The sequence below is a fragment of the Sorex fumeus genome, unplaced genomic scaffold (assembly GCF_029834395.1).
Source record: "Sorex fumeus unplaced genomic scaffold, SorFum_2.1 ptg000155l, whole genome shotgun sequence".
NCBI classification, from domain to species: Eukaryota; Metazoa; Chordata; class Mammalia; order Eulipotyphla; family Soricidae; genus Sorex; species Sorex fumeus.
In genome coordinates, this window is record NW_026606212.1 from 2146572 (window position 1) to 2158776 (window position 12205).

General features: G+C 56.9%; 1 protein-coding gene across 3 annotated transcripts in view; it reads right to left on the reverse strand.

Annotated features, from left to right (window-relative positions):
• Positions 1–12205, reverse strand: part of MYL2 (myosin light chain 2) — an 82113-nt gene that overhangs the window by 1908 nt on the left and 68000 nt on the right. The window contains exons 1-6 of one of the 3 annotated variants that reach the window (XM_056107237.1): positions 5822–5905; positions 4752–4841; positions 3517–3592; positions 1988–2092; positions 267–345; positions 132–180 (exon numbers count right to left, since the gene is read on the reverse strand). In XM_056107237.1, coding sequence (XP_055963212.1) covers positions 132–180; positions 267–345; positions 1988–2092; positions 3517–3592; positions 4752–4841; positions 5822–5905 — 483 coding nt within the window. Of the gene's footprint in view, positions 1–131; positions 181–266; positions 346–1987; positions 2093–3516; positions 3593–4751; positions 4843–5807; positions 5906–12205 lie in introns of those variants that run through there. The other 2 variants (XM_056107235.1, XM_056107236.1) reach the window with 2 other exon arrangements.

Below are 12205 nucleotides of genomic sequence, written 5' to 3' on the forward strand. Positions count from 1 at the left end.
ATCTGCCTGAGCAGGGCGGGGGAGTCGGAAGAGAGGAGGTCCTCCGTGGGGTCGGGGCGTTGGGGGCAGAGGAGGGGTCGGGGTCCTGAGGGGTGAGGTTGGGAGCGTGGGTGGCGCCAGGGGCCTGTTACCTCCTCCTTGGAGAATCGCTCGGCCTGTGTGGTCAGCATCTCCTGCACGCTGCAGACAGAGAAGCGGGAGTTGGGGTCCAGGGGGAGCGTGTGGGGAGGGGCCGGGACCCCGCGTCTCCCTCCAAAGCCACTTACTAGTCAGCCTTGAGCACTCCTTTGCCCTCAGGGTCGAACACTTTGAACGCGTTGAGAATAGTCTCCTCGGGGTCTGCCCCTGAAACAGAAGATGGGGGGGATGAGCCCTGGGTGCTGGGAGCCCCCTAAGCCCCCAGAGGCAGGAGCCAAGCCCCCCCAAGGTGGGAGGGGCCAGAGCAAGGCCAGGGGTTGGAAGAGGCTGACAATCTAGTTCTTTCTTTTCTTTTTTTAAAAGATTTTATTATTGGGGCTGGAGCGATAGCACAACGGGTAGGGCGTTTGCCTTGCACACAGCTGACCCGGGTTCGATTCCCAGCATCCCATAGGGTCCCCTGAGCACTGCCAGGAGTAATTCCTGAGTGCAGAGCCAAGAGTAACCCCTGTGCATCGCCAGGTGTGACCCCAAAAGAAAAAAAAGATCTTATTATTGACTCACTATAAGATAGACCCTTACAAAGCTGTCCATGACCAGGTTTCAGTCATACAGTGTTCCAACACCCATCCCTCCACCAGTGCACATTTCCTGTCACCAGTGTCCCCAGATTCCCTCCTACCACTCCCCACCCCCCAGCCTGCCTCTACAGCAGGAACTTTCACTCTCTCTCTCTCTCTCTCTCTCTCGCTCTCGCTCACTCGTTTTGGGCATTGTGGTTTGCAATACAGATACTGAAAGGTTATCCAGTATATTCCTTTACCTGCTTTTAATGCTCAGATCTTGTCCAGCGTGATCATTTCCAGCTATAATTGTCATCCTGGTCCCTTCTCTATCTTACCTGCCCTCTGCCTCCCCCCCCACACACACACACACTGGTGGTTGATTCCACCCATTGACCAGTCCGCCTAGCTCCTGTTTTCCCTGGCCATGGATATGTATTCTACTAATATTTTTTCTATACCACAAATGAATGCAATATCTACATCTATATATCAATCTGGTTATTTCTGAGTAAACCCAAGGTGGAACTTGGCTCTAGATCTGCAAAGCTTGGGTTGAGCCCTGACTCAGAGATGTCTGTATGTGGCCGCACCCGTGAACAATCTCTTGGTCCTGGTCAGGGGGAAGAATAGAAGCGGGGGCAGGGGGACCGCAGAGGCTGGCATAGGCTGGCAGCCCTTGGCCGGGAGCTCAGAGCCCCAGGGGGGTATCCCCGGTGACCCCGAGCCAGGCTGTCACGTTGAATTGTGTGGGGGAGGCTGGCCCCGGGCCCCTCAGCCCTTCTTGGGAGGCCCCACGACACAGAGCAAACCAGAACAACACTTCCCTCCTCAAGAGATGCAGTTAAATGAGGTGATTCAAATCAAGCGTTAGCACAGGGCGGGGCTTGGGAGATGTCCCACCAGCCCCTATCTGTTCTTCAGGCCCAAAGATGAATTCAGACATGCACACACATGCACACACAACACTCACCAACACACACACAAGCCCATGCACATGCACGCACAGAAATGTATGCACACATGCACTCCACACACACATGTACGCACACACATACAACACGAACACACACGTGCACATGCACAAGCACGTCCACATGCATGCACACACACCTACCCACACATGCACGCACACACGCTCACACACTCACGCGCAGACACGCACGCACACACGTGTGACATTTACTCGGGTTCCACGCGCACACATGCACACACGCACGTGATATTTACTCTTAGCTCCCACGGGCACGCATGCAGGCACACACACACGCACACGCGGCAGTTACCCTTCAGTTTCTCCCCGAACATCGTCAGGAACACAGTGAAGTTAATGGGCCCCGGAGCTTCCTTGATCATTTCATCAATCTCCTCATTCTTCACGTTCACTCGTCCTAGGGCAGAGAACACAGCTCAGGGCCCCGCCGTTCCCTGCAGGAGGCGCATCAGGGAAGGCAAGACGGGCCGCAGACTAGCCGAGGAATTCTGGATGGCTTGACTGCTCAGAAAACGGAGCAGGCCCTACAACTGCCGCGGGTGGGAGCACTTCTAACAGAGGCAGGGCCAGAGCGGCAGCGCAGGGCTGAGGCACCGGCCTTCATGCAGCTGACCCTGGCTTGGTCGCCGACACCCCCGTGGTTGCCTGAGCACTGCCAGGGGTCACCCTGAGCACAGGGGCAGGAGTACTCTCCAAACATTACCCAGTGTCACCCCAAACCCTCCTCTCCCACAAAATGAAAGTGGCCTCAGAATCTGGAATCTTTGGGGCACATGTTTTATTAAATGGGGAAATGTTCACGTGCTCAGTAGCCCTCCCTGGGCGAGCCGTTAGCACCGGCCTTCCTGAAGGGAGCAAGACCCGCTGCGGGGGTGCTGAAATATGATTCCGGGGGTGCAGCTGGGGGCACTTTCTGTGTCTTAAAGAACTTAGATCCTCAGGGGGTACTGAGTGATTTTTCCCCCCAGAAAATGGACAGTGGCCAATTAAAGTGTGGGGACCACAGAGCCTTAGGGCGGCTGAAGTGCCTGCAACTAGCCCCTGCCTCAAACCTCTGCCAATCAGAAAAAGCAGCCCCGAAGACAGCAGATATTTTAGTTGGACGCAGCTACAGTGGCCGCACACAGGACTGATGGCTCGTGGGTGGGCAGTGCCCGCGCCGCTGTCCATGGACCTGAGTTCGGGGATAGAATGGAAAAGGAACAGTGGAACAAGTTGGATATATTTTGAGAAAATTCCAGGCATCGAAGGGTTCGGTCACTAGATCCCTTATAAGGTGGTGTCCACTATAAAAACAACAGCGCTGGGGCTGGAGCGATAGCACAGTGGGGAGAGCATTTACCTTGCACGTGGCCGACCCGGGTTCGATTCTGAGCATCCCATATGGTCCCCCGAGCACTGCCAGGAGTAATTCCTGAGTGCAGAACCAGGAGGAACCCCTGTGCATCGCCAGGTATGACCCAAAAAGAAAAATAAAACCAGTGCCAGCCAGCAGCACATGCACCACAACCTCCCAAAAGAACACACGAGATGTTTCAAGTGGCCATTGGCCAAATGCTGCTTCATCCTTGACCCTTTTCTGGGCCTCTGAGTTTTCTGCTCACGAGCTGGTTTTGCGTTCGAAAGACACACATGAAAGTACTCTAAAGTGAAAATCGAAGGCGTGTGCAGGTACTTCTTTCCGAGAGCTTGTCTGAGGGTTAGAGGTCAACTGTCCAGCTGATTCTTGGGGGAAATGACAAACACTTCCCGAGGCCCCATCTGCTGCCCCTCGGGGCGCCCTCCCAAGAGATCATCCTGCAGCCAGGCAGGGCACCATACCGAGAGCAGCGAAGGTGTCCCTGAGGTCGTTCTTGTCGATGAAGCCATCCCTGTTCTGGTCCATGATGGTGAAGGCCTGCAAGGGACGGGGCTGGTCAGCGGGAAATTGGCCCGGGAGGCTGAGCAGTGAGATGTTGGCAGTGTCTAAGGTGCATTTCAAGGCCTTATGTTGTGGTTTGGGGGCCACCCCCTGTGGTGCTCCTGGCTTAGTTCTGGCTCTGTGCTCGGGGATCACTCCTAGCGGAGTTCTGGGACCCTATGAGGTGTGGAAGATGGCACCCAGGTGGCCGTGCGCAAGGCAAACGCCCTCTCCACTGCACTATTGCTCCGTCCCAATTGAAAGGCTATAGAGAAGGTTAAAATAATCTCAAAGTTCCTCAAAAGGTGAGGTATTCAGAAGCTGGAGTGATAGCACAGCGGGTAGGGCGTTTGCCTTGCAAGCGGCTGACCCGGGTTCGATTCCTAGCATCCCATATGGTCGCCCGAGCACCGCCAGGAGTAATTCCTGAGTTGCATGAGCCAGGATTAACCCTGTGCAATGCTGGACATGACCCAAAAAGCAAAAAAAAAAAAAAAAGTGAGGTGTTCAGGGCCGGAGCGATAGCACTACAGGGAGGGTGTTTGTACATAGCCGCGACACAGGTTCAATCCCCGGCATCCCATATGGTCCCCCGAGCACTGCCTTGAGTGATTCCTGAGCACAGAGCCAGGAGTAACCCCTGAGCACTACTGGGGTGTGACTCAAAAAAAAAAAAAGGCCATGCACGGAGGGGCAGGGGAGCACAGTGAGTGAGAGTGAGGCAGTCTGCGCTGCACACAGCCGGCCTGGGTATGCTCTCCAGGGCCCCGTAGCCTCAGATGTCACCTTCCCCCGAGCCCGCCATGTAGTGCGCAGTTCTGTTTCTGCAAATATCTCAGCAGGCACTGCGGTACTGCTCAGCTCTTGCTCAGGGTGGGGAGAAGGGTCCGGGGAGAGCCCCTGGGAGGCAGCGCTAGGGGGGTCGGCCATATAGTGCTCTGTGCTCAAGATGTGGGGATTGACCTGGGGTCGACTCCACCTCAGATGTGCTCCCACCCCCCGCCCCGTACCGTCTCTCCTGTTCCAGAACATTCTGAAAAGTGATCTGTCTACTGGGCTCCCACCTGCACCCAGTTGGGAGGAGAAGGACGTGTCGCCCAGGGTTCCTGCCGGCTCCAGGTGGGGGTGTCCTGGACCAGGGCCGCGCCAGACCCACCTCTTTGAATTCCTGGATCTGGGTCTGCTCGAACATGGAGAAGACGTTGGAGTTGGCGCCCTCTGCCCTCTTCTTGGCCTTCTTCGGAGCCTGCAGGTAGGGGTGTGTGTCAGGGGTCTACAGGGAGGTCCCGGTGAGTGCAGTGGGAACCCCAGCGGCTTTTTTTGTGAAATGAGTCCTTGCCGCCCCCCAAAAGATCACAAGTGTTTGGGGGTGTGGGAGGGGAGGAAGGGCGTGGAATAACCCTAGACCCGGGAACGAGATGACGGCCGTTGGGGCAGCGTCCTGCAGACTCGGACAGGGTGCTGGACCCACCCAGCACTTTCCTGCTGAGGCATTTTATGGAAAGCTGGGTAGAGCCCAGAGGGAGAATGGATTGTGGGCGGTGGGGATCCAGGCGGGAAACGAAGGACCCCCGGGCTCCAGCCTCCCCACCCCCCGACACACATTTCCCTCCCCCGGGCTGCCCTGAGCTCGGCGTCTCTCAGGGGGCTGCTAGTGCTCGTGGGGGCAGGGGGCACAGAGGGGAGGGAGCAGAGGGCAGGAGGGTGCTGGCACGTAGTGAACCCCGCCCCGCCATGGGTGATCCCTGAGTTCAGAACCAGGACTAAGCCCTGAGCATCACCAGGTGTGGCCCCCAACACGGCACAGCCAGCGGAAGTCTGCGGCATGACCCCGGAATCCGTCCTCCTCTCTGCTCCCCACCGACCCCCAGGTGGGGGGTTCCTGCTGTGGGTGGTGGAGGAGGGGTGGGGGGCGCCCAGCCTGACCAGCCAGCAACGGGGAGAAAGATTCTAAATTGCCAAGTTTAAAAGGTGAAAAACCCAAAGATCTCTTTCCCTTGTGCTCTCAGTGGAGGGGGAATCACGGCTCGATCCTTAAAAAAACGGTCGATCCCATTTGAAGCCCCCAGGGGCCATTGATCCCTGCAGGGTCAGTGGACGAGGCGGAAAAAGCCGACTTGGGCCTGCTGAGGCCCCGGCTGCTGGGGCGTGTGGCCCATCGGGGTGCTGCTGGGGCGTCCCTGTGCAAGTCCCCCGGGCCCCGGCTACTCACCATGGCAAAGACACGACTGTCCCCAGAGGATTCCCTGCCGGCCGTCTCCTGGCCCAGAACAATAAATACTTCCTCCCCGAGTTTAAAAATAATCCCATGACCACTTTTGGCAGTACTAGGTGAGCGACGCCACCTTGGCCCCCCCGCCCCCGCCCATGCCATTCTTCTGAAGTCAGGGCTGCTCCCCCTGTGACACGTGAGAGCCAGAGGCAGTCAAGGTTAAAGCGGGCAGCGGGTCACTGTCACCGGCAGCCGGGGCCGGCAGGTGGCACTTGTGCCTGTCGCCTTTGCAAAAGAAAAGCAGCAGAGGCGGCTTAGGCTTCTCTGACACCAGCTGGCCGGGCCTGCCTCAGGACCTTTGCACTGCTTCATGGCCCGCACCTTTCCCAGCAGACCTACAGGGCTCCCTGCTGCACCCCCACTTCCTGCAGGGCTTCGCTGAGCGGCCTCTCTCCAGGGAAAGCTGGACCTTCAGCCTCCATTCGCCACCCCCCACCCCACACACACTCTTCCCCATGTTCATTCGCTCTTCTCCAGAGCATCCACCTCACCCTGACTGCAATTCACTGATTCACACTGGCCCGGCCAGTGCAGGTTTGAGTGGGGCTTGCCACTCTTCTTTCTGTCCACAGGCCCCACATCTGTGGCTCTAGACACTCGTGGGCTCACCAGCCTCGGCGTGTGGGTGAGTGACTGCGAATGCAGAACCCGCGCCAAGAGACCCTTGGAGGGAGGCCTGCTGGTGCCTGGGGCTAGGTCCTGCTCCTTCCCTGGGGTCGCTCCTGCAGTGCCGAGGAAACCCCGGTGCTGGGGCTTAAGCCAGGGCGTCTCCCAGGCAGAGTCTGCACTCCCACCCACAAGCCAGCTCTACATTTGCACAAGCCATGTTTGCAGAGACACGTGTACATACATAGACACACACAGAGGCACCTTCTCCGCACGCACACCCCCTCTTGCAGTTGTGGATACAGACACACGCACACACACTCACGTATAGTTACGCACACACCCTTATGCACATGTGAGCACACAGCCATGCACACACAGGCATGTACACACTCACACACACGGACACACACATTCACACTCTTGTGCACATACTCATGTACACACATGCATACACTTATGCACACAAGGGCACACACATGAATACACTCATGCACACACATGCACTCCCATGCACAGACACAGGCACGCACCCTTATGCACACATGGACACACAGATGCACACATGCACACATGCAGACACTCATGCATATTTGGGCGTAATGCATGCACACTCATACACACATGCACACATGGGCACAAACATGCAGATACACATGCACACATGGACACACATGCACACACACTCATGCACATACCCTTATGCACACATGGACAAACACAGACGCACACGTAAGCACACATGCATGCACCCTCATGCATTTGTGCACAAGCCCACAGTCAGGTCAGGAGAAACTTTTCTACTCAAGGCTCCCTGACAACCCAAGAGCACGCGTTTCTCGAGCTGATCCGCACACATGGACTTTTGTTTCGGAGCCCTGCTGGTCGCCAGGAGCTGGAAATGGACGCATGAAAGGTTGTTGTAGCCCCAGCGGCTGAGGGGGGAGGAAGCATCCGATTAGGGTTTGGACGGGGTGGGGGAATGGATAGGTTCAGATGGGGCGTCTGATTCGGGTTCTGACGGGGTCATGGGCCCGCTGGAGGCAGGTGGGGTGGGGATCGTGTCTGGGAGGGTTCCCAGACCTTTGAAGATGGGTTGCTGGCAGGGAGAGCGGGGACCCTCTTAGTCTCTGAGTCCCCTCTCCTGGCCACAGTCTCCTTATCTGAAAGGTGGAGACCATAATCGCTCCCTCACACACAGTCTCACCCGATACACACATCTCACCTGACACACACCTGATACACGCAATCTCACCATGACACACACAGTCTCACCTGATACACACATCTCACCTGACACACACACACTATCTCACCAGAGACACACAGTCTCACCCGACACACACCTGATACACGCAATCTCACCATGACACACACAGTCTCACCTGATACACACAGCCTCACCTGACACACACAGTCTCACCCGACAATCTCACTTAATATAAGCCTCTCCTGAGGCTTATATGTGTTGGGTGAGATTGTGTGTATCAGGTGAGGCTGTGTGTCGGGTGAGACTGTGTGTGTCAGGTGAGATTGTGTGTGTGTCGGATGAGACTGTGTGTCCCTGGTGAGACTGTGTGTGTGTGTCAGGTGAGATGTATGTCTGGTGAGATTGTGTATGTGTCGGGTGAGACTGTGTGTCTCTGGTGAGATAATGTGTGTGTGTCGGGTGAGATGTGTGTCTGGTGAGATTGAGTGTGTGTCGGGTGAGACTGTGTGTCTCTGGTGAGATTGTGTGTGTTGGGTGAGATGTTTGTCTCTAGTGAGATTGGGTGTGTGTGTTGTGAGACTGTGTGTCTCTAGTGAGATTGTGTGTGTGTGTGTGTGCGTGTGTCGGGTGAGGTTGTGGTCGGGTCTTCTGGGGCCTGAGTGTACAAAGAGCCACATGGTGCCGGGCCAGGGGTGCAGGTGCAGAGGAGGGCTCCCATTTTACCAGGGTTGGGTGTCCCCGAGCTCAGGGACGAAGCCTGGGATGACTGGGATCTGGAGGGGGCGTGTCTCAGGCGTGCGCTTCCGGGGGGTGGGGGGGCTCAGGTCTTCCTGTCAGGAGCCTCAGGCCCAGCCCTGGAGCTCCTTCGGCTCTGTCCAGGAAGAACAGCCCAGTCCCACGGAGCAGAAGGAACAAGAACTGGCCACCCAGGGTCAGTCAGGGCCCGAGGGAATTCTAGGCACAGCCGTCAGAATAGGAACTTCCAGAACATTCAGCAGCCCCAGGTGCTGTTTGCTCTTTGCAGCCGTAGAATGTTCCAGTTGGTGCATGACCTGTGCTCAGATCCAAGCCGAGCACTGTGGGGCAACCTGGGTGGGCCCAAGCCACTGGGTGTGGCCCCTACAGAAGCATAAATGCCCTGCCACCGTCCCAGAGGCCTGCATCGGTGGGCTCTATGACACGGGGGTCTTCACAGCTGCAATTCTGATCTTGACCCGGGGGCCACGCCTCCCCTGTGGGACCTGGCAGGGACCCCAGACGGGAGGCTGAGGTTGGAGCCAGGACCCCCTTCTAGGAAAACGGGCAGAGGGGAGCTGCTGACGGCTGCAGGGTAGCGGGGAGTCACATTCAGACAACAAGGAAATTTACGTGTGTGGAAAGTCATGGAACGCTATACCAAAAAAAAGAGTCAATTTTATTGAGTGGCAATAAAAAAATAAAAAATAAAAACCCACCGCTGACAATTTGAAAGGAGGAAGGAGAAGGGAGAACGCAAGGAGAACGTAGAGATCTGTGCTGTTTTGAAGCAGGAATGATTTGCGCCCCAAACGCAAAGGGCATGAATCAGCATCTGCTGGACGCCCCGTGTGCCGGTCCTCAGACAGACCGCGCCAGGTCAGGGGACTGTTCGGGTGACAAACAACAAAGCTCACACCCAACAATGGTCGGACTCTGGGTTCGACAGCAACCAGGCACGATAATCTATTCTGAAAATGGAGGAGAGTACTGTTAGCATTTTTCTTTGGTTTGGGGCCATGCGCAGTAGTGTCTATCTAGGAGCTTCTCCTGGCTTGGTCCTCAGGGGTCCCCCGCGAGGTGCTTAGGGACCCTCTGGCACTGGTGATGGAACCCGAGGCTGCTGCATGCATACCTGAGCGATCGCGATGGCCCCCGTGTTCCCCCTTTTCTTTCTTCTCCACCCCTGTCCCCCTTAAGCTCAAGTAAGTATTGATTTATGTCAGAAAACAAAAACAAAAACTAAAGAAAGCATGTAGAGAAATTCAAGCGAAACCCCAGCTGACTTCCTGGAGCTTTAAGACATGATTTTTGAACTGGAAATGAAAGGAGATGAATTGCCCGGGAAAGCTGCTGGCCACTGCAACCATGAGTGGTGCCCGGCTCGGGACGTGCAGGACGTCAGAGCCTCCCGGGGAAGCTGCAGGAACTGCTCCTTCCTGAGAGAGAGGTCAGGGCCGCGGGGACACGAGGAACTTCCCTTCGGTCCCGGGGAGCTGTGGATGGGCACCTGCTTCCGGCACAAGACCTTGAGTTTGAGGCCCGGCTTACCTCACACGCTGATGCCGCAACCAAGGGCCGGCCGCCCCTGTAAGCCCCCCAAGAGGGAAGTAGGGGGTTTCCGTTCACTGAAAAAACAACAACAACAGTAACAAAGGTCTGTGAATTGGAAGGATTCAGGAAGTCCAGGCGGAGGAGCAGGGAGAGAACGTTCATTAGGGTATATCCTGGCAGAACTTTCTGGCTCCCAGGAAAGAGAAGAGACTTCCTGGAAGAAAGAATTCGCCCTTGAGTGTCCCTGAGGTGGCTGAGTGTGGCCGCCCAGGGCTCGGGGAACGACGAAGTAAAGCTTGACCCCAGCCAGCTGTGTGACCCTGCGCAGGACTTTTCCCCCATCTGAGCCTCAGTTTCCTCATCTGTAGAGTGGGCGTAATGGCAGCCCTCACCTCACCAGGTCATCCTGAGGATGGGAGCACTTCAGACAGCCCCGGGAGCACTGACGCTGTGAGAGCTGGTCTCTGGGGTGGTAGGTGAGGACGGTGCTTGTGGTTTGGGGTGAAGCCTGCCAACGTGTCTTATCAGTCCTGGGACCCCGTGAGTCAGCTCCCCTGCGAGGTGTCCACGCGATGCCTTTGACTCGCTGGTGGGACCAGGGCATCCATGCCAGCACGCCCCAGGCAGCCCCACCACCAGCCGCCAACTCCCTGTGCCCTCTGGCACCGGGCTGGCTCTGCCGTGGAAACGTCCCAAAGCCCTTGGAAACCTTTTCTAACGATAACGTTCTAATTTTGGCATTTAGAGAAAATGTGCCGAATTCCCACGGAGACTTCGCCCGGCTTCCCCTCGGCGGCTGTGGACCGGAGCCAGGCTCAGAAACAGAACTGCAGACGCCAGTGGCCGGGTCGGGTCTTCCTGCATTCCCCGACCTAGGATCGAACCCGGAGTCCACGCTGGATTCCAGCCCCCTCCCTCAGCCCCTGCCCCCCCTCCTCTCTCCCTCTCTTTATCTCTGTCTCTGTCTCTCTCTCTGACCTTTCCAGAGGCCCAGCCTTGCTTCTGCCAGACACATAATTTAATTCTTTTTTTTTTTAATTGAATTGCTCTGAGATACAGTGACAAAGTTGTTCATGATTTGGTTTCAGTCATACAATGTTCCAATACCCTTCCCTTCCCTCCTCCTGAGGCCCTATTTGTTCTCTGTTGTGTGTGTGTGTGTGTGTGTGTGTGTGTGTGTGTGTATTTTATAATTTAAGGATTTAGTCCGATTCCAGCTGGGGGCATCTGACCCATTCGTTTCCTTTCCTCCCCGGTAGCTGCCCCCAACACGCACCATGTTGGTAGAGCAGAAGCCCCTCACGGAACTGCAGAAACTGCATCAGAGGCAGGAGCAGCTCGTCAGCCTGATGCGGAGTCAGTGCGGGGACGTGCCGGCTGGCAGGACGGGCCGTGTCCTGTGCGTCCTCCATCCGTCCATCCAAGCTTGGCGCGAGACCAGATGCCCTGTTAAGGAGGGAGAGAGGTCAGTCACGTCCCAGAGAAGAAAGGCCCTGGCCGCCCCCAGCTGGGTGTCTGATGGATGCTGTCACCGGCTGATAGCCCCTATCGCGGCTGTCAGGGGCCCCGGGCGTCAGCGAGGGCTGCCAGCAGGGACGGCGCAGTGCCATTTTGCCTGGCCTGGGCTGGTCAGACTTTGGGCGGGGCACCCGCACCACCCGCGCAAACACCAGCTCTGGGCCTCAGTTTCCCCTTTGGGATGTCATCGCTGTGTTCTTGGAGGCCGGAGCGAATGACTCACAGCTTTGGTGCCCGGTAGGGGGCAGGGACGTGCCTGTCTGGGGGGTCCGACTCCAACGTGGTGTCTGGTGTCACCCGTCCCGGGCCGGGTGGCAGAGAGACCATGCTGAGACTCTTCTCGCCCGGATCCTTTTTCTTAGTTGAATGACTTCTCTTGTGATGAATCTGTGTCGCCTTGTGGTCCCCGCCACCCCATCCCCGACCCTCCGTCCTACCCGTCACGAACCCCATACCCAGTTCTGCTCTGACTGTGGTCGGCAACCGCTCCCCGCCAGCCCGCACGACAATCTCCCCCACCTTCACCCTACGCGGATGGTTTTTCATGTCTGGTTTGGGGGCCGCACCTGGTGGTCCTTGGGGGCTGCTGCTGTTTGGGGCTCACTCTGGGCAGGGCTTGGGGACTATTGGGTGCTGGGCACAGGCAAAGCCTGCGCTCTGCCCATTGAGCTTTCTCTGTGGCCCTGAACTCCCGCAACAGTGCAGTGATTGACAG